Below are 21,161 nucleotides of genomic sequence, written 5' to 3'. Positions count from 1 at the left end.
AGTAACTTGAGTATGGCTGGCCCTGGAGCCTGGGCAGGAAGAGATCGGCCCTCAGAGCTCCCAGTGCCAGGTGGTGGGGCCCTGGCCTGTCTGCATAATTGAATCAGCTCCCGAACTCTGGGGACCTTGGGCTGTTCCCACCACTAACCAGGACACCCTGGTCTCCTCAGCGACTCCCAGAGGGGCTGTTCCAGGAATCAGTCCCTTATGGCTATGAGCGATGAGGGTGGGTGACATTTGCCCTGTAACACAACGTGGGTGTCAAACAGCCAGCAAATGAATGACAGCTCCATGCAGAGACAGAGCCTGAGCAAGTTTTTGGGGAGGAAAAGGTTTTCAGCAGAAACCCTGGGGCAGCAGGATATTACAGCACCTGACCCCTGGGACGGGAACTTTCCCATGTCCCCTTAGTTAGCCATAGGAACCACATTGATGTCATGAAACAGCCTGCTAGATGGAATTGTCTCAGCCAATAAGAGCCCAGATATACTCATCTCTTACATTGCTATAGAAATACCTGCTCTTCCATGATAGAATGTTAATTAGCAGCTGTTAAAGAGAATAATTTTTAATTCAGCAGCACTGGATAATTGGCACCCAAGTGTATTAAAAGACATGGCCAAGGAGCTGTCTGAAGCACTAATGTTGATTTTTAAGAAATGTTGAAACACTGAGGAACTTTTTGGAGGACTGGAGGAAAGCGAATCTTGTGCCAATATTTAAGAAGGGAAATGGGATGCCCTGGGTAACTATATGTCAGTTAGCCTGACACTGATTGGGGGCAAAATAATGGAAAGACTGTTCTAGGGTGCTGTCATAAATATAAAGGGAAGGGTAAACCCCTTTGAAATCCCTCCTGGCCAGGGGAAAGCTCCTCTCACCTGTAAAGCGTTAAGAAGCTAAAGGTAACCTCGCTGGCACCTGACCAAAATGACCAATGAGGAGACAAGATACTTTCAAAAGGTGGGAGGAGGGAGAGAAACAAAGGGTCTGTGTCTGTCTATATGCCGGTCTTTACCGGGGATAGACCAGGAATGGAGTCTTAGAACTTTTAGTAAGTAATCTAGCTAGGTATGTGTTAGATTATGATTTCTTTAAATGGCTGAGAAAAGAATTGTGCTGAATAGAATAACTATTTCTGTCTATGTATCTTTTTTGTAACTTAAGGTTTTGCCTAGAGGGGTTCTCTATGTTTTTGAATCTAATTACCCTGTAAGATATCTACCATCCTGATTTTACAGGGGGGATTTCTTTATTTCTATTTACTTCTATTTTTTATTAAAAGTCTTCTTGTAAAAAACTGAATGCTTTTTCATTGTTCTGAGATCCAAGGGTTTGGGTCTGTGGTCACCTATGCAAATTGGTGAGGCTTTTTATCCAACATTTCCCAGAAAAGGGGGGGTGCAAGTGTTGGGAGGATTGTTCATTGTTCTTAAGATCGAAGGGTCTGGGTCTGTAGTCACCTAGGCAAATTGGTGAGGCTTTTTACCAAACCTTGTCCAGGAAGTGGGGTGCAAGGTTTTGGGAAGTATTTTGGGGGGAAGGACGCGTCCAAATAGCTCTTCCCCAGTAACCAGTATTAGTTTGGTGGTGGTAGTGGCCAGTCCAAGGACAACGGGTGGAATATTTTGTACCTTGGGGAAGTTTTGACCTAAGCTGGTAAAGATAAGCTTAGGAGGTTTTTCATGCAGGTCCCCACATCTGTACCCTAGAGTTCAGAGTGGGGGAGGAACCTTGACAGGTGCAAACAATAAAGAATCAAGGCATGGCAGCATAATTACTGGCAATTAGCATGGGATTTTGTTAAGATTACAAATATGGTTGATAAAGGTAACTGTGTTGACATGAAAGACTTCGACTGTGTAAGGTATTTGGCTTAGTCCCAATGGACATTCTGATTAAAAACCTACTACAATATAAAACCGTCAATGTCACTCATACTAAATATGGTAAGAACTGGCTAACTAATAGATCCCAGAAGGTAACTGTCAATGGGGAATCACCATCCACCAGGGGTGTATGTAGCAGGGTCTTGCAGGGATCAGTTCTCAACCCTATGACAATCAATATCTTCTGCAATGATCTGGAAGATAATCTAAAATCACTGCTGGTGATATTAGCAGGTGAGAGAAGAATTGGTGGAGCGGTAAATAATGGTGGGGACGGGTCAGTTCTACAGATCTGCTCTAGTGAAACCAGACGCTCTGGGCCGGACACAGAACTCACTGGTGGGGTCTCTGGCCCATGTGACGCAGGAGATCAGACGAGATGATCACAATGGTCCCTTCTGGCTGTAACATCTGTGAAAACCAAGGCTCCCAGCCTGCCCCAGGCCCCTCGCAGGCCTTTGGGTCAGCGACTCTGAGCCTGTGTCCAAGTCCCTGGATAACAGACCCTGAGTCAACAGCCTCTTCCCCAGCACGGTCTGTAACAGGCAGCCCCGGCTCCTCATTCCACTGGCGCCATCGCTGTACGGTTTGGGTTATCGCCCCTCCCCCCATTCCCCACCTCCCGTCGTCGTTAGCAAACACAAGTGAACTGTGGGGGGAGAGACCCGGAAGGAGAGGCTGAGGGAACTGGGATTGTTTAGCCTGCAGAAGAGAAGAATGAGGGGGGATTTGATAGCTGCTTTCAACTACCTGAAAGGGGGTTCCAAAGAGGATGGCTCTAGACTGTTCTCAATGGTAGCAGATGACAGAACGAGGAGTAATGGTCTCAAGTTGCAGTGGGGGAGGTTTAGGTTGGATATTAGGAAAAACTTTTTCACTAAGAGGGTGGTGAAACACTGGAATGCGTTACCTAGGGAGGTGGTAGAATCTCCTTCCTTAGAGGTTTTTAAGGTCAGGCTTGACAAAGCCCTGGCTGGGATGATTTAACTGGGAATTGGTCCTGCTTTGAGCAGGGGGTTGGACTAGATGACCTTCTGGGGTCCCTTCCAACCCTGATATTCTATGATTCTATGATTTACAGCACTTGGGGTGAGTCTGATTCCTGTCACAGGAGTCACTCAGGGCTTGGGGGCTCAGGGCAGGTGTATATGGTGGTGGCAGGTGCCTTGTGAGGGGTGCTCAGGGACACGAGTGGGTGGATGCGGGGGCTGTGAGACAGCTGTGCGGGGGTGGATTGCTCACCGCTGGGTGCTCAGGGACAGGTGTGGGTGGTTGCTGGGTGCTCACCTCTGGGTGCTTGGGAACGGGGGGGGGGCGGTGGGTCACTCAGGCAGGAAGTTACAGGAAGTTAAACCATTGCTGTGTCCCCCACCCCATGCTCTCTCTGCAGGAATCCTGCCCCATGTGCCCCTCTGGGCCGTCCGTCTGCCTCAGCCCCTGCCCCAGGGCCCCCTCCCCAGCGCCAGGCAGTGACTCAGCAGAGATAACGCTGGCCCCACAAGCCACTCCAGGGCACCGCAGGGGGCAGCAGGAAGCTGAGCAGAAGCAGGGGGCAGATTGCCATCTCTTATCTGTGTCTTCACTCGGTTTGAACTGTCACATCTGGTCCCATTTCCAAATTCACCCTCCCCCCGCCGGGCTATAAACTCCCCGAGGACCCAGCACCTGGCACAGTACCCCAGTGCTCTGGACCAGCTGCCTAGACCGACCGACAGACAGACAGACAGGTGAGTCCCTGCCCCCTCCTTCCTTCTCCCCTCCACGCTGGGTGCTGGGCACTCAGTGGCAGCCAATCGCTGGGATGAGGTCTGGCGGCCAGACTTGCCCTGTGTGAGCTGCCTGGGCCCTGGGACAGGGTCCACCCGGCTCTCCACCCCCCACAGCCCTGCCCCACACCCGACATGGACCGGAGCTGAGCATCCTGTCCCAGAGAGCGGTGCCAAGGGCCCCATGCTCCCCGGCTGGCACTGAACCGGGTGTCTCCCCCTTTGTGAGTCCTGGCACATCACCCCCTGCAGGGTGGCACCTGGCCCTCATCCCCCTTTGGCCCTCCCCCACCCCAGGGATGTTTCATAAGCCCTCCCAGCCCCCACTCCGATGGAGCAGGGAGGGTGCGGGAAACCCCCATAGCAGATCAGGGAGGGCAGGAAGGGTGGGAGAAGCCCCCACAGCTGAGGAGGCCTGCATGGCAGGGAGCTGACAAACAGTCTAATCTCCAGCTAAGCTCACCCTTGCTGCGGCCGTGCGGTAACACAGAGGCCCTAAATGCCGACATCTAGGAACACACAACACAGGCCAGACTTACAGGATGGGGGCCTCTGTCTTGGGAACCAGGAACTCTGTAAAAGATTTGGGGGTGGGGCTGGATAACCAGCTGAACATGAGCTCCCATTGCAATGCTGTGGCCGAAAGGACTAATGCAAACCTGGGATACAAAACCAGGGGAATCGGAAGTGGGAGCAAAGAGGTTATTCTACGTCTGTTTTTGGCACTGGTGCGACTGCTGGTGGGATCCTGTGCCCAGTTCTGGTGTCCATGGTTCAAGAAGGATGTTGATAATTTGGAGAGGGGTCAGAGAAGAGCCAAGGGAAGGATTAAAGGATTAGAGAACCTGCCTTATCTGTTTAGCTGAACAAAAAGAAGGTTAAGGGGGGACTTAATTCCAGTCTATAAATACCTACATGGGGAACAGATATTTAGCAACGGGCTCACCAGTCTTGCAGACAAAGGTGGAACATGATCCAATGGCTGGGAGCTGAAGCTAGACAAATTCAGACTGGAAAGGAGGCAGAAATTGTTACCAGTGAGAGTAACTGGAACAACTTCCTCAGGGTCGTGGTGGATTCTCCATCATGGGCAATTTAAAAATCAACATTGGAAGTTTTTCTAAAAGCTCTGCTCTAGGCATTATTGTGGGGCAGGTCTCTGGCCTGTGTTTTACAGGGGGGTCAGCCCAGGTGATCACAATGGTCCTTCCTGGCCTTGCAATCTATGCATAAAATTCACATTAGGAGTCAGCTGGTGCTTGGAAATGAGATGAGTGAAGTTGCCAGGTGTCATGCTTCAAAGGGTCGGTGCTATGCCCGGCCTATAAACAGTCTCAGTCGCCCCAGATACAAGCAGCCAAGCAACAGAAATGTGAGAACAGAATCACTTCGGGTGCAAGTCTTACGCGGCTTTCATTTGGCCATGGTCAGCACCTACATACCCTGGTAATGGGCTCCCTTGAAATGCAGCAGAGAGACAGACACGAGGGAGCGTGGGCAGCCCAGAACAGGGCCAATACCTTGGACGCCGGCAGCGGCCTCAAGTTATAACCCAATTCTCACGGGCCTGATTGTCCCTGGCACCACACGTCACCATTTACACCAGCGCCCGGTACGTGTATATCATCACCCAGGGAGGATGGTGCATTCCAGAGTCTCTTTGCACAGGTGTAAATGACAACACCCAATGCAGGGCATTGATGAGCCAAGCACAGGGTGCGTGATGGGCCAAGTGCTTCCTTGGGCTTGAGGGCCAGGAATTAGAAGTTGCCATTTTACCCTGCACTGATGAGGGCTTGATCCCGAGCTAGTGTGACTCCCATGGAGCTGCGGCTAGTTTACACTCGGTGCGGTTCTAGCCCCGGTGATTCTAACAAATCTGAGCAACGCCCACCCGCTGGGGGTCTGACCCCAGTGGACAGGACAAGGAGTAATGGTCTCAAGTTGCAGTGGGGGAGGTTTAGGTTGGATCTTTGGAAAAACTTTTTCACTAGGAGGGTGGTGAAACACTGGAATGCGGTGCCTAGGGAGGTGGTGGAATCTCCTTCCTTAGAAGTTTTTAAGGTCAGGCTTGACAAAGCCCTGGCTGGGATGATTTAATTGGGGATTGGTTCTGCTTTTGAGCAGGGGGTTGGACTAGATGACCTCCTGAGGTCCCTTCCAACCCTGATATTCTATGATTCTATGATTCAATCACCCTACACCAGACCGTACCCACTAGGGATCCCGCCCACCGACTTCAGGGGGACTCCAGCTGATTTACACTCCCTGGGGATCTGCCCGGAACTTTTCAGTCAGGGCCAGGGCACGAGGGCTCCCTGCAGCCACATTGATCTCAGTCCTGACAGATGGGGTGAGGGGGCTGGGGGCGGGGGGGGAGGAAATAGCTTTCATTTTATCTGTTATCTCAGCCCTGACAAACGCTTTCTCCTGGTCACAGGGACTGTCTCAGGTTCTTGTGGCCCATCTCCCTGGTGTGTTTTCCCCCCAGGGGAAGCGAGAAGATGCGGCCAGTCGCCTACTTCAGCCTCTGTCTCCTCGGCTGCCTGATCTTTAGCCCCTTGCTGGAAGGTGAGTCCCTGCCCGGCCCCCAGTGCTGGAGCCCCCAGGTGCTGTTTGCCCTCAATAGGAAGTGAATTCATTTCACTCAGGGGGCCCCAGCCCCACCATGTTGGAGAAGCCACCACAGCTGTGTCCCCAGAGCCCCTTCCCCACCAAGCCCATTAATCCAGACCCCACCCAGCAGCTCAGCACCTGCCTGAGGAGAGAGGCTGCTTCCTGCTGCCCCTGGCTTGAGTGCAGAGGGAATCCCTGAGACCTCCTGGGGCTGAGTGTGAGAGACAGGCTGGGAGCTAAACCTGCCCCCATCTCCTGCTGCTGCCTAGGGAATGACTTTCCTCACCGGGTGGGGGGTCGCGTCCTACCCAGGGAACAGAATGTGGGGAAAATGTCCCAAATGAGTCACTTCTCTTTTCACTGGGCTCAGAATGGTGCCTCTTCGTCAACTTGATCCCTCTGCTTTTGATAACCCAAAACCTTCCCTCTTTCTCCCCTCCAAAGAAAAATCTGGGGATCACAGACTATTTCTCTCCCCCTGAACCCCTTCCTTACATAGCCCCACAAATCTCTGCAGTTACTCCACATACTGCTAATCCCTCCCACACCCATCTGTTAGTAGCTCTCTGCCTTCCCTTCCCTCTATGGGTCCTCAGCTATCAGAGAATCATAGAAATGTGGGGCTGGAAGGGGCCTCCAGAGGTCACCTAGTCCAGGCCCACCCCCCATACTGAGGCAGGACCAAGCAAATCTACATCATCCCTGACAGGTGTCTGTCCAACCTGGTCTTAAAAACCTTCAGTGACAAGGAATCCACAACCTCCCTTGGGAGCCTGTTCCAGAGCTTCCCTGCCCTGCGAGTTAGAGAGTTTCTCCTAATATCTGACCTAACTCTCCCTTGCTGCAGATTAAGTCCACTGCTGCTTGTCCTGCCTTCACTGGACATGGAGGCAATTGATCACCGTCCTCTTTATGACACCCCTGAACATACATGAAGACTGTTCTCAGGTCGCCCTTAGTCTCTTTTCTCAAGGCTAAACATGCCCAGTTTGTTTGACCTTTCCCCATAGCTCAGATTCTCTCAACCTTTCATCATTTCTGTTGCTCTCCTCTGGACTCTCTCCATCTTATCCACGTCTTTCTGAAAGTGCGGTGCCCAGACCTGGACACAGAACTCCGGCTGAGACCTCGCCAGTGCCGAGCCAAGCAGGACAATGACCTCCTGCGTCTTACACACAACACTCCTGTTAACACACCTGTGACAGTCCTCGCTCGGGGGTTAGTCGGTAGGGGAACGTTCCCTAGTGGTCAGGGCTTAGGCACGTGACGTGCAGGGGGTTTGTTGGCAGGGGGGCCCAGGCCCTCCCACTACACCGGGCTCCAACCCAGGGCCCTTTGGGGGCTCTCAGTTATCTGACAACCAGGGCAGCTTAAGGCTGCCCTCCCTGGGCCAATTCCTACCACCCCCTCCCCGTGATTGTCCCCAGGACACTGTCTGGGTTTGGATGGTGTGAACAGTGTCCGTTCACCACCGAGCACCTTCTGGTGGCTGCGTGCAGGCGGTAGCTCTCTTCCTCTCTCACGTTGGCATCTGCCTCCTCCTGCAATATGGCCCCCTCCTGGGCCCGATCAGCCCTAGGGCCTTCCCCTTCTAGGGCCGTCCAAGCCAAGTGCAGGGGAATTAGCAAAACTCAGAGTCCGTGGGAGAGGGGAATACTCCGCTCCCAGGCTGCTTCTGTAATAGGTCCTCCCTTCCCTCAGTGAGGATATGGACAGTTGTCGAGGGGAGAGATTCTGCCTTTCCCTTAGCTCAGCTCCCCTCTGCTGGAGCGGCAGGTCACAGGTCTGCTCTCTTCCCTGGGCTACCACCAACTGAGCTGCTCCCCTTCCCTTTAACTCCTCCTCCAGTTGGAGCATTTCCTACAGGTGTGGTGGAGCCGCAAGTTCCCTAACCTCTGTTTGCGCACGGTGGGGTTTGTATACCCCGTCACAGCACCCCAGGGTGATATCAGCCGCCTTCTCAACTGCATCACACTGTTGACTCATACTCAGTTTGTGACCCACTCGAACCTCGAGATCCTTCTCAGCAGCGCTATTGCCTAGCCAGTTAGTCCCCATTCTGTGCTTGTGCATTTGATTCTTCCTTCCGAAGGGAAGAACTTCGCACTTGTCTTTATTGAATTTCATCTTGTCGATTTCAGACCAATTCTCCAACTTGTCAAGGTCATTTTTAATTCTAATCCTGTCCTCCGAAGTGCTAGCAACCCCTCCCAGCTTGGAGTCATCCATTGTGAAGTCCATTGTGATTATTGTGCTGCTGTAATTTCTACTCTTCCTTAGAATCATGAAATCTTTCATTTCATGGTCACTTTCACCCAATTATCTTCACTTCAGATTCTCAACCAATTCCTCCCCGTTAGTCAGAATTAAGTCTAACATGGCTTTTCTTCTTTTTACTTTCTGCGCTTTGGGAAATAGATGTTATCTCCAATACATTCTAAGAATGTTTTTTAAAATTTTATGTTTTGCCATATTGCTTTTCCAACAGATATCTAGGAAGCTGAAGTCCCCCCATTAGTACCAGGGGTCTTGTCTTTTGGATATTTCTGTTATTTGTTCTAGAAATACCCCATCCACCTCCTTCTCCCCCTGATTTGGTGATCTAGAGTAGATCCCTACCATGACATCACCCCTCTTTTTTCCCCCTTTTATCTTTACCCGGAGACTTTCAGTTGGTCTGTCTCTCACCTTCTGGACCTCAGAACAAGTATATACATTCTTGATGTCTAATACAAAATCTCCTCCCTTTTTTCTCTGACTGTCTTTCTTGAACAAGCCATACCTCTCTATGCCAGTATTCCAGTCATGAGATCTATCCCACCAAGTCCCTGTGAGGCCAGCTAAGTCATGATTTAGCTTATATACTCATACTTCCTGTTCTTCTGTTTATTCCCCATACTCCTTGCGTTTGTGTATAGACACCTGAGATGCAGAGCAGATTCCCACCCTGTTATCCCTCTTGTTGCTCCTATGACCCCATTGTAATTTTCCATTTCCCCTCCCCCAACATTTAATCTTCTGTTAAGGTCACCTGTGGGATTTTGTCACTGCCCCTTTTCAGCCCAGTTTAAAGCCCTCCTCAGTAGGTTGGCAAATCAGTGTGTGGCGTCCCTTCATCCTCTAATATACTACAATGCCCCCAACCTCCCCTCTGCTCCCAGTCCCACCAGTGTCCCCATGACACCCAGTGCTGCCCACCTCACCCCATAACCCCCTGTATACTTTGACTCAACCCCCTTGCTACCCCGCCCCATCAGGTTCCCCAGTGCCCCTGCACAGAAGATAGGAGGCGACCATCTTCCTTGAGGGCAGCCCAGCTCCTGTCCCCCCGGGAAGGGAGACAGTGGTAATGTTCACTAGGACAGCCTCACTGCCACAGACAGAGGGGGCAAGGGGGGGGCAGCCGGTTTCACTGAGTGGCTTCAGCTCCATGGAAAGTAGCAGGAGACAGTGGCCATTTTGAGAGAAGGCAAACGTTCCGAGGATTGTTGAGATCTGCAGGAGCTGGAATGATGGCAACTGACAGCTCCGATCCCATTCTCTTCTCCGAAACAGCCTCTCCCCGCCATTTCCTCTCTCCCCATCCCGCCTCCTCTCTCGGATCAGGAGCCGAGGCCAGGTCCTGTCCCAGTGGCTGGCTGTACTACCATCACCATTGCTACGGGTTCTTCCCCGGAAAAACGACCTGGGCAGAGGCTGAGGTACCAGGCTCCTCTCAGGGGCCCTGGGGACGTGTGGGTTAGTTGGGGGGGGGGGGCTGGAGGGGTTGGTGACGTCACCACTGGTCCCTGGGCCCAGGTGCTGGAACTAGGGCTACGGGCGGTGCAGCCGCACCCCCGGCTTGAAGTGGTTTCCATCACACCCAGGGTTCGCGGCTTGGTTCGGTGGCTCTCAGCACCCCCACTGTGCAGCTGTTCCAGCTGTCCCTGTCCGGGGGTGTCTCTCTGCAGCGGTGGGGTGGGGAGGCTGCAGAGGTGACGTGGCTGGTGCCAGGCCCTGGGGCTCGGGAACAGGCACCGAGAGGGGGCTCTCTCCTCACAGCCGTCCCTGCTCCTGCTGCAGCCTTGTGGGGCAGGACCCCACACCAGTGCCAAACAGCGCCCCCTGCAGGGGGGTAACAGGCCTCACCGATGTCCCTGCCACAGGTGGAGTGTCAGCATCAACGCAAGGGGGCCCACCTCGCCTCCATTCTCAATGAGGCAGAAGGGAACGTGGTGGCCAGATACATCAAGAAGACACGCTCCAAGGATTCTGTGTGGATCGGACTCCACAACCCCCAGCATGTGAGTGCCCAGAGCCGGCTTTGGCCTCTGGCAGCTGCTTCTCCTATTGGAGGTTTCCCAGGCACTCTGCAGAGACCATGCTCCATGGACCCTTCATAGGAGCTGCCAGGATCTCCCTCCCCCATTCCTTCTCCCCTTCTCCCTGTCATGGGCACCAGCATCTCCCACTGCACTCCACCTTTAACCCCTGCCCTCCTGCACCCTTTCCATCTCCATCCTACGTTGAGGTCTAACTCCCCTTTGGCTTTTCCCTTCTAAATACAACCAGGCCCTGGTCTCCCTGGTCATCAAATGAACCTTTGACCTGAACCTACCTCTCCAGCTACTGCCCGATTTCCCTTCCCCTCTCCCACTTCATGCAATGTGCAGTGCCCTCCCCCCACATCCCATCTCCACTCCACCCTCACCAAGTTTTTTAGCGACTTTTTCCTGCCCAAAACTTGAGTCTCTGCTCCCCAGTGGCCTCTGGATTGCCCCTGACACTGCTGGTTGCTCCCTCAGCTTGGGGATCGTGTCATCACCTGCTTCCCCTTAGGAGAGCCCCCAGCTCGTTAGGGCAGGGAGATGAAGGGGGAGCAGTCACAGGCTGGGAAGGAGGCCCCAGATGGGGACGTAGCAGTTGCAAGTGTAACGCTTCTGCCAGGTGGAGTTGACAGCAACCAGGCCTGGGTTCAATATGTAGGGGTTCCTCTTAACAATATAACACAGAACTGGCTCGAGCCCCCACCTGGTAACCTGGGACAATTACACACCACCCCTGGACACCTCTAAGAGGCCATACTTCTCCTCTCATACCCACCAAGTGTGGGTGTAGAAAATAATTTTTTAATAGAAGGAGGGAAGGAACCCAGCATTAATTTGGGAAAACGCCACAAGCAGGATTCTTAAACATAAAACCATGAACAAACCCCCCACCCCATAGTGTGCTGGGTAGCGCCCTTCTGTTTCAGGGTTGAGTCCAAAACCCTTTCATTTATCTGTGATGGGTTCCCCTCTAGGATGCCACCTGGAATTGGGGTACCACTGAGCACCCTGACTCACTAGCCTGGGCTTCTTCTCACACTGTACTGCTGTGACAAGCTGCAAAGCCCTCCAGTCTGCACTTTCACCAGCATTCACACAGGTAGGGACACACCCTGCTGCAGTTACACACAGGCTCTCTGACAACCAGCTTCCCAGCCTAGGACCCCAGAGCAGCACCGTCCTGCCCTGGTCAAATCTGGCCAGTGTAAAGGTTTATTACCCGGTCCGACGCTCCCTCAATGTGAAGAGGAAAACGCACACTTGTGGTAACCAAGCAGAGGCTTCCCCCAAGCACTGCAGTCAAAGCTCACTGGTTTAGAGTGAAACAAAAACAAGTTTATTAACTACAAAAGATAGATTTTACGTGATTATAAGTGATAGCAAACAGATCAAAGCAAATTACCTAGCAAATAAAGCAAACTAAGCTTAATATACTAAATAGATTGGATATGAATTAGCAGATTCTCACCCTTACTCATGGCACAGGCAGACTTTAGAGTCTCAAGGCACAAACTATGCTTGCTTTACAGCTTGGAATTCCTAGGTGTTTCATACAGAGGCTAGAAATCCCGTTAGCCTGGGTCCAGCACTTCCCCCAGTTCAGTCTTTTTTCCTCAGATGTTTCCAGGAGTCTCCTTGTGTGGGGAGTGAAGAACCACAGATGATGTCACTCTCTGCCTTTAGCATAGGGTGGGAACCCTTTGTTTCAAAGCTTGGTTCCCAGAGCGGTTTGTGGAAAAATACTGATATCCCAAGATGGAGTCCAGCATCATGTGGCCTGGTCACATGTCCTTGTAGAGTCATAGCAGCCATCACTCACAGGCTGTCTCTAGCATTCTCAGGAAGGCTCATCAGGTGGGGGATAAGCTTCTCTTAAGGCCTATTGTTCTTTCTAATGGCCCATAACCCTGAATAAGCCCTTTACAACCAGCTATTTAGACTGAAAGCATGCTGTCTAGTGGACGATACCCAGGTGTAACTACATTTGAAGTACAGATACATAGTCAGTATTTATAACTTCAGATAGAAAAACTATATATGTATACAAAGAGGATAATCATATTCAGCAAATCATAACTTTTCCAGTCACACCTCACATGACTTATCTTGCATAAAATCCATCACAATTATGCTATAATCCTATCACTATGAAGAATATGGGGTGCAGTGTCACAGTACCCCTCCCTTCTCTGTCTACCGCACCCCACTCACATTTGTTATCCTTAGTCAGTGAACACCCCAAGTTCAGAGGTGCACCTGCGTGTTCACCTCACAGCCTCGTGGGATAGGGAGGAGAAGGCATCTTGTTCACTCCACCATCCGGGCCCTTGCTCTAGCATCATCTGCCCTGCGGCCACCTCTCTGCTCCACTGTTTGCTGAGGCCCACCCGCTGTTTCCTGTGCCGCTTGTCACTGACGCACACCGCCACTTTCTCTTGCCACCTGCCTCTCTTCTGTGATCTCTGCAGCTTGGTCTGCTGAGGTTCCACCCGGCGCTCAGTCACTTTCGGCTCTCCGTGGAGAACCTCATTGCTGAAGCAGGCTTGGCAGAAACGCTGTCCTACAGCAGACGTTTTCAGCTGTAGTGATCGCTTAACAAAAAAAAAGACCCCTAATGGAGCCTTAATTAGCTCTGTCTTTGAACAGTAGGAGGGGCATTTTAAACCATGCCTAAGACTCTTAGGCAGAGCCCCTACCTCCAGGGAAGACACCTATCCCCGCCCCCTCTCACCCTTCACAGGGTCTGGCATCTGAGCCGCCTGGTTAGCGAGTTCAGTTCAGCTGAGGGTGACCTCCTCAGTCAGGGCAGGCTAAGCACCGTTCTGCTGCCCTTTCCTGATACAGTAAGGATAACAACATTTCATTAGCCTACGTTCAGTACTAAAGCGATTTGTAACCCAACACCAGCCAGAGTTGATCACTTTGCCAGCCCAGCTCTGTCTGCTCATACCTAGCCAGACTGGGTTTGTTCATTTAATTACGGTCCGGTCCTGAAGCCCAGCTCTTCACTAGTTGTCAGGGCAGAGCTCATTCAAGCCTTGCTTACATGAACATAGGACTGAAAAGAACCTGCAGGCTCACCGAGTCCAGCCCCCGCTATGGCAGGCAACCCTGTTATATCATCCCCTTTGTAAACTTGTCAAGCTCCATCTGAAGCTTTGTCTCCATCAGTTTCCTTTCCATCCAAACTTTTCATGGGGGCGCTGGGGTCAGGAGGCCCCCTGAACAGCACACACAGACACAGGCTATGGATCCCATTAAGAACGGCCATACAGTGTGTCAAGGTTCCTTCCCCACTCTGAACTCTAGGGTACAGATGTGGGGACCTGCATGAAAGACCCCCTAAGCTTATTCTTACTAGCTTAGGTTAAAAACTTCCCCAAGGTACAAACTTTGCCTTGTCCTTGAACCCTATGCTGCCACCGCCGAGCGTTTTAAACAAAGAACAGGGAAAGAGCCCACTTGGAGACGTCTTCCCCCAAATATCCCCCCAAGCCCTATGCCCCCTTTCCTGGGGAAGGCTTGATAATAATCCTCACCAACTGGTACAGGTGAACACGGACCCAGACCCTTGGACCTTAAGAACAATGAAAAATCAATCAGGTTCTTGAAAGAAGAATTTTAATTAAAGAAAAGGTAAAAGAATCACCTCTGTAAAATCAGGATGGGAAATACCTTACAGGGTAATCAGATTCAAAACATAGAGAATCCCTCTAGGCAAAACCTTAAGTTACAAAAAGACACAAAAAACAGGAATATACACTTCATCCAGCACAGCTTATTTTACCAGCCATTAAACAAAAGGAAATCTAATGCATGTTCCAGCTAGATTACTTACTAACTTAACAGGAGTTGTAAGGCTGCATTCCTGATCTGTTCCCGGCAAAAGCATCACACAGGAAGACGAACCCTTTGTCCCCCTCCCCTCCAGATTTGAAAGTATCTTGTCCCCTCATTGGCCATTTTGGGTCAGGTGCCAGCGAGGTTCTCTTAGCTTCTTAACCCTTTACAGGTGAAAGGGTTTTGCCTCTGGCCAGGAGGGATTTTATTGCACTGTATACAGAAAGGTGGTTATCCTTCCCTTTATATTTATGACACAGGGTCAGACCAAAGGTCCATCCAGCCCAGTATCCTGTCTACTGACAGTGGCCAATGCCAGGTGCCTCAGAGGGAGTGAACCTAACAGGTGATGATCAAGTGATCTCTCTCCTGCCATCCCTCTCCACCCTCGGACAAACAGAGGCTAGGGACACCATTCCTTACCCATCCTGGCTAATAGCCATTAATGGACTTAACCTCCATGAATTTATCCATGATCAAACAGGTAATGATTCCTCAGACCTGAGGCTGGATTGAACCCAGAGCCGGAAACGTGTGAGGCTCTGTATCCCATTTTCTAGTCTCCTCATCCATCTAGCTCCCCCTGGCCTGGAAAGAGATTGGATCTAGTACTCTGACTCCCAAAGCCAGAGCCAGCACCCCTAGAGGTGAAAGGCTCCATGTCCCCTTCTCTGATTCTACTGAGCTAGCCAGTCCTGATAACTTGGGGCCAGACTGGTGCTCAGCCCACTACAGGAGAAAAGGCCCTGTATCCCATTCCCTGACCCAACCAGCATCTCCATCTCAGGTGCACTTTTCTTTTGCTTAAACAAGATGAGATCACCCAGCTTAAAACCACCAGTGCCCGACGGCAGGCTGTGCCCATGGGGTTTAGGGACTAGAACATACTCTAGAGCGACTCTGTTCCATTACGAGGAGTTTTGTTAATTCAGGCAAAGAGCTTGGAAGGCAGAAGGTAAAGTTTATGTGCTAAGTGTTACTATTGGATCAGGGTCTCCAGGGCCTCTTCCCCTGAGCTGGCCTCTCCCCACCCACTGCCCCACGGACCTTCCCCGACTCCCTCCCACTGCCTGAGTAGGGCACATCTTTGTTGGGTTCAGGTGTTTCTATGGTGCCTTATCACCAAGGTCTCTTCTCCCCGGGACCCAACAACCTTTCTTCCCTGTCTCTGCAGAACAATTGCTGGAAGTGGACAGATGGGTCGCTGTATCATTACAGTGCTTGGAACCCTGGGGAACCAAACAATGTGCATAACGCTGAGTACTGTATCGAGCTGCTGAACTACAGGGGTAAGCAGACAGCTCAAACACACATTCACCCACAAAGGAGCCAAGACAGGACCTGGCAGAGATGGCCTCCTGTCCAGGCACCCTGCCTCTCTCTCTCTGCTCACACTGCTGCGCTCCAGAGATAATCCCCTCATCTCACCTGGGAACTCCTCCCCCACGCGTCCCAGGTTGAGGCTCGGCTCAGCTCCAGTCCGAGGCAGGCCAGGCTGTACATTTGGCCCCAGATGCTCAGTTAAAGGGAAAGACCAGAGCAGAGGAATTGCCCACTAGGGGCCACATAGGTGGGGCATGGGTTCTTCAGTTGGTGCCTTGGTGGCTTTTGCCACCCTGATTCCGGAGGCAACCAGGGGGCTCTTTGGGCCCCAGGGCAATTTAGAGCAACCTCAGGGCTGCTCTGACTGTGGCAGTAACAACCTGGATTGCCAGAGCTCAGTGGCTTCCGCCACACCCTGCCTGTCCCTTATGCTGCGGGGGCCAGGACTGGGCAGGGCAGCTGCCTCTGCTGGGTTTCCCTACGCACAAGGAATCCCCAGCTGGTCGTTTAAGCCAGCTTCCAGCTATCCGTGTTGCTGGAGTGGCCTGGGGGGCGGAGAGGGGCTGAGGGTCTCATCCCATTCGCTGGCAATAGGACAGAGAGCTGGGTGAACAGGGAAAGCTCACTCCCTAATTCATGAGTGACTCATTGTTCATGAAAACAACCAGGAGTTCGGTGGCACCTTAAAGACTAACAGATTTATTTGGGCAGAAGCTTTCGTGGGTAAAACCCCACTTCTTCAGATGCATGGAGTGAAAATTACAGATGCAGACATAAATATACTGGCACATGAAGAGAAGGGAGTTACCTCATAAGTGGAGAACCAGTGTTGACAGGGCCAATTCGATCAGGGTGGATGTAGTCCACTCCCAACAATAGATGAGGAGGTGTCAATTCCAGGAGAGGCAAAGCTGCTTCTGTCATAAGCCAGCCACTCCCAGGCCCTATTCAAGCCCAAACTAATGGTGTTAAATTTGCAAATGAATTTTAGTTCTGCTGTTTCTCTTTGAAGTCTGTTTCTGAAGTTTTTTTGTCCAAGTACAGCTACTTTCAAATCTGTTACTGAGTGTCCAGGAAGATTGAAGTGTTCTCCCACTGGCTTGTGTGTGTTACCGTTCCTGATGTCCAATTTGTGTCCATTTATTCTTTACGTAGGGACTGTCCGGTTTGGCCAACGTACATGGCAGAGGGGCATTGCTGGCAGAGGATGGCATAGATCACATTAGTAGACATGCAGGTGAATGAGCCCCTGATGGTGTGGCTGATGTGGTTGGGTCCTCTGATGGTGTCACATGAGTAGATATGGGGACAGAGTGGGCAACGAGGTTTGCTACAGGGATAGGTTCCTGGGTTAGTGGTTCTGTGGTGTGGTGTGTAGTTGCTGGTGAGTATTTGCTTCAGGTTCGGGGGCTGTCTGTAAGCGAGGACCCAGAAATCACCTACTACAGGACAGGCGCCACAAGGAAAATAACAGAACGCCACTGACCATCACATACAGCCCCCAGCTAAAACCTCTCCAATGCATCATCAACGATCTACAACCTATCCTGGAAAACGATCCCTCACTCTCACAGACCTTGGGAGACAGGCCAGTCCTTGCTTACAGACAGCCCCCCAACCTGAAGCAAATACTCACCAGCAACCACACACCACACAACAGAACCACTAACCCAGGAACCTATCCCTGCAACAAAGCCCGTTGCCAACTGTGTCCACATATCTATTCAGGGGACACCATCACAAGGCCTAATAACATCAGCCACACTATCAGAGGCTCGTTCACCTGCACATCCACCAATGTGATCTATGCCATCATGTGCCAGCAATGCCCCTCTGCCATGTACATTGGTCAAACTGGACAGTCTCTACGTTAAAGAATAAAGGGACACAAATCAGATGTCAAGAATTATAACATTCATAAACCAGTAGGAGAACATTTCAATCTTCCTGGACACTCAATAACAGATTTGAAAGTAGCTGTACATGAACAAAAAAACTTCGGAAACAGACTTCAAAGAGAAACAGCAGAACTAAAATTCATTTGCAAATTAAACACCATTAATTTGGGCTTGAATAGGGACTGGGAGTGTCTGGCTCATTACAAAAGCAGCTTTGCCTCTCCTGGAATTGACACCTCCTCATCTATTGTTGGGAGTGGACTACATCCACCCTGATCGAATTGGCCCTGTCAACACTGGTTCTCCGCATGTGAGGTAACTCCCTTCTCTTCATGTGCCAGTATATTTATGTCTGCATCTGTAACTTTCACTCCATGCATCTGAAGAAGTGGGGTTTTACCCACGAAAGCTTCTGCCCAAATAAATCTGTTAGTCTTTAAGGTGCCACCGGACTCCTGGTTGTTTTTGTGGATACGGACGGATACGGCTCTCCCCCGATCATTGTTCATGGGCCATGCTAGTCACGTGACTCGCCCAGCCGCAGATGCTCCTGAGTCTGAGTGTTCAGGAGCGTTGGCACGAATGCTCCTTCCCTCAACCTCACACTGGGCAGGATTTGCTTTTCCATTATCTCCTACTGAAAAAGAGTCATTCATCCAATCATGGAGCGGGAGCAATGCCATGTGACCTGCATGACCAATCAAACACTCAGCAAATCGTTAAAGTGAAAAATTTGCAAAGCCAGTGTGGGTACCATTTCTGAATAACGCGCCCAGGGCTCTGTGGCACTGCAAACGGGAGAAAGGGTGAAGTTCACAGCAATTCATAGATTCAGAGATACTAAGGTCAGAAGGGACCATTATGATCATCTAGTCCGACCTCCTGCACAACGCAGGCCACAGAATCTCACCCACCCACTCCTGCGAAAAACCTCTCACCTATGTCTGAGCTATTGAAGTCCTCAAATCGTGGTTTAAAGACTTCCAGGAGCAGAGAATCCTCCAGCAAGTGACCCGTGCCCCATGCTACAGAGGAAGGCAAAAAACCTCCAGGGCCTCTTCCAATCTGCCCTGGAGGAAAATTCCTTCCCGACCCCAAATATGGCCATCAGCTAAACCCTGAGCATATGGGCAAGATTCACCAGCCAGAATCCTTTGTGCTGTCCCTTGGGGAGAGATGCTGCCCCGGGCCACACACAAACCCAGATGTGCAGGAGATGGAGGTAGGGCCGGCTCATTCAGCACAGAGCGAGCTGGTGTCACACTTCCTGAGCTTGTCTCCCTGCTGGCACCTAGCCAGGGCTCTCACGCTCTCCTTTCTGGCCTTTTGAGGGGTGTTGGGGGGGGTGGGTGGTAACAGCAGTCGCAGATCGAGAGGCAGCGTGGTCTAGTGGACAGGTACGGGACTCTGACTCCAGAGACCTGGCTTCTATTCCCAGCCCTTCCACTGAGCTTCTGGGTGACCTCGGGCAAGTCACTTCTCCACTCTGGGCCTCAGTTTCCCTTCCCACCTCTTGTCTATTTAGACTGTGCGCTCTCTGGGCAGGGATTGTCTGTCAGTGTGTGTATGGACACAGCACCTAGCACCAAGAGGCCCCGTTGTGCTCTCATCAGACACATTCCAACACAATAGAAGAGGGTCTTCCACTGTCACGCTGACTCAGCGTCCCTCAGAGAGCGATGGAACCTGTCCCTGTCTGAGGCACATGGGCCTTCACCTTCAGCCTCCTCATCCTCACAGCCTCCTGCACAGGAGCTGTGGGGTCTTCTCTCAGCAGGATGCAATGAGGGGGGGGGTCACTGTAAGGGCAGGAATGGCCCCACTTGCCCTTCCCCTGCCCCAGTGTTTTCTGTTTTGCCTTCTAGATTTTAAGAAATGGAACGATATTACCTGTAACAAGCAAAACACCTACATTTGCAAGTATGGACTCTAGCGAGGGGAGTCGCTCGCCTGCGCCTGAAGGGGGAGCTCAGCACCTGGGATGCAAAAGACCTGGGCTCCTTGGGCATGATCAGGCAACGTCCCAGACATTCGGATGCTTTTGCTACTTCAAGGACCAGTCCCCTCCCTCCCTGAGAGACCAGATCTCACTTCCCCAGCTGCAAACTCTCTTCCCCCAAGTGTCTCTGTTCGAGTTACACTCCTGCCCCTTCCCTCCCTTCCCCTCAATGTCTGCATCCCACTACAATAATAAACTCTCCTGAGCATGCAGTTCTGTGTGTCTCCTCTGTCCCATTCCTGGCCCCCATGTAGACGAGTCCATCCTGCCCCCTCTGACTGTGTCCTGAACCGCCCAGATCCCACTGGAGGAGAGGAAGGGAACCCCCAGAGGGAGGCAGGATGGGCCTGGCCTTTTGGATAAGGGACAGGATTTGGTCTCCCTCCAGAGATCTGCAATAAGCAGAGTTTCCTCTTTTCTGGCCCACCCTCCCTGTGTCATCTCCTCCTGGTCTCATCTCCACTCAGGCACTAAGTGCCTCAAAGCAGGGACGTGTCTGTCTGTTCTGTAAACATCAGAGCCCCGCAGAGCTGGAATCGTGACTCAGGCTGCGAGTTTGTGACGGAGGTCACGGATTCTGTGACTTTCCGGGACCTCCGGGACTTTTGCAGCAGCCGGTGAGCCTGGCTCGGGGGCAGCTCAGGCAGTCCCTGCACCAGGAGCACCAGCCACTGCTGGGGCAGTCCCAGGCCACCATGCCCCCCCCCCCCAGCGCTTACCTGGGGGGCTCCCCAGAAGCGGTGACATCCCCTCGCTCAGCTGCTATTCAGAGATGTGGCCAGGCAGCTCTGTGCACCTGCTTCCACCCAGGGCACCATCCCCGCAGCTCCCATTGTCTGGGAGGCGGCCAACGGGAGCGGTGCTTGCAGGCAGAGGCAGCGCACAGAGCTGGGCTGGCCACGCCTCCCCCTAGCAGCTGAGTGAGGGGGATGTCGCTGCTTCCGGGGAGCCCCCCAGGTAAGCACTGCCAAGAGCCCACCTCACCCTATCCCTTGCCCCAATCCCCTGCTCCTCCCACACCCAAACTCTGCTGCTGGGGAGGGGGAAGGCGTGGAGCCGGGTAGGGAGCCTGCCAGCCCCACCAACTCCCAGCACCACCAGGGTCCCAGGCCATGCGCTGCTGCCCGCCCTCTCTCCATCACCAGCAGGGGTCCCGGGTCACACCCCCCCCACCTGCCCACCCCAGCACAGGGCCACCCTCCCCCAGCACCCACAGGGCCTCTGGGCAGCCCCCGCCCCCCAGTTTTAGTCACCAGTATTTTTAGGAAAAGTCATGGACAGGTCACAGGCCATGAATATTTGTTTACAGCCCGTGACCCATCTGTGTCTTTTACTAAAAATACCCATGACTAAAACGTTGCCTTAATTATGACCCTCCACAGCCGGCACTAGAGGACTAAGAGCTAGTAGCTGAGAGCTGTAGCAGACTCCTAGGATCAGGCACTGCGAGGGACACGTAGCACACACACTTATTTGTCTGCTACACATGGTGGCTGCTGCTGGGATTAATACACAGTGGCAAT

The 21,161-nt window shown here is 52.1% G+C and overlaps 1 protein-coding gene across 6 annotated transcripts in view; it reads left to right on the top strand.

Moving 5' to 3' along the window:
* Positions 1–19,819, top strand: part of LOC140905542 (C-type lectin-like) — a 45,042-nt gene extending 25,223 nt beyond the window's left edge. For 2 of the 6 annotated variants that reach the window (XM_073329037.1, XM_073329039.1), the window contains exons 2-7: positions 3,280–3,616; positions 6,096–6,226; positions 9,827–9,972; positions 10,417–10,554; positions 15,593–15,707; positions 19,505–19,819. In XM_073329037.1, the coding sequence (XP_073185138.1) occupies positions 6,160–6,226; positions 9,827–9,972; positions 10,417–10,554; positions 15,593–15,707; positions 19,505–19,572 (534 nt within the window). In that variant the 5' untranslated portion in view covers positions 3,280–3,616; positions 6,096–6,159 and the 3' untranslated portion in view covers positions 19,573–19,819. Of the gene's footprint in view, positions 1–2,904; positions 2,979–3,279; positions 3,617–5,189; positions 5,268–5,926; positions 6,009–6,095; positions 6,227–9,826; positions 9,973–10,416; positions 10,555–15,592; positions 15,708–19,504 lie in introns of those variants that run through there. The other 4 variants (XM_073329038.1, XM_073329040.1, XM_073329041.1 and 1 more) reach the window with 4 other exon arrangements.
* Positions 19,820–21,161: the final 1,342 nt, after the last annotated feature.

This window comes from Lepidochelys kempii, chromosome 1, assembly GCF_965140265.1.
Source record: "Lepidochelys kempii isolate rLepKem1 chromosome 1, rLepKem1.hap2, whole genome shotgun sequence".
NCBI classification, from domain to species: domain Eukaryota; kingdom Metazoa; phylum Chordata; order Testudines; family Cheloniidae; genus Lepidochelys; species Lepidochelys kempii.
The sequence above is the reverse complement of the archived record's forward strand: the minus strand, read 5'-3'. Positions and strand labels throughout refer to the sequence as shown.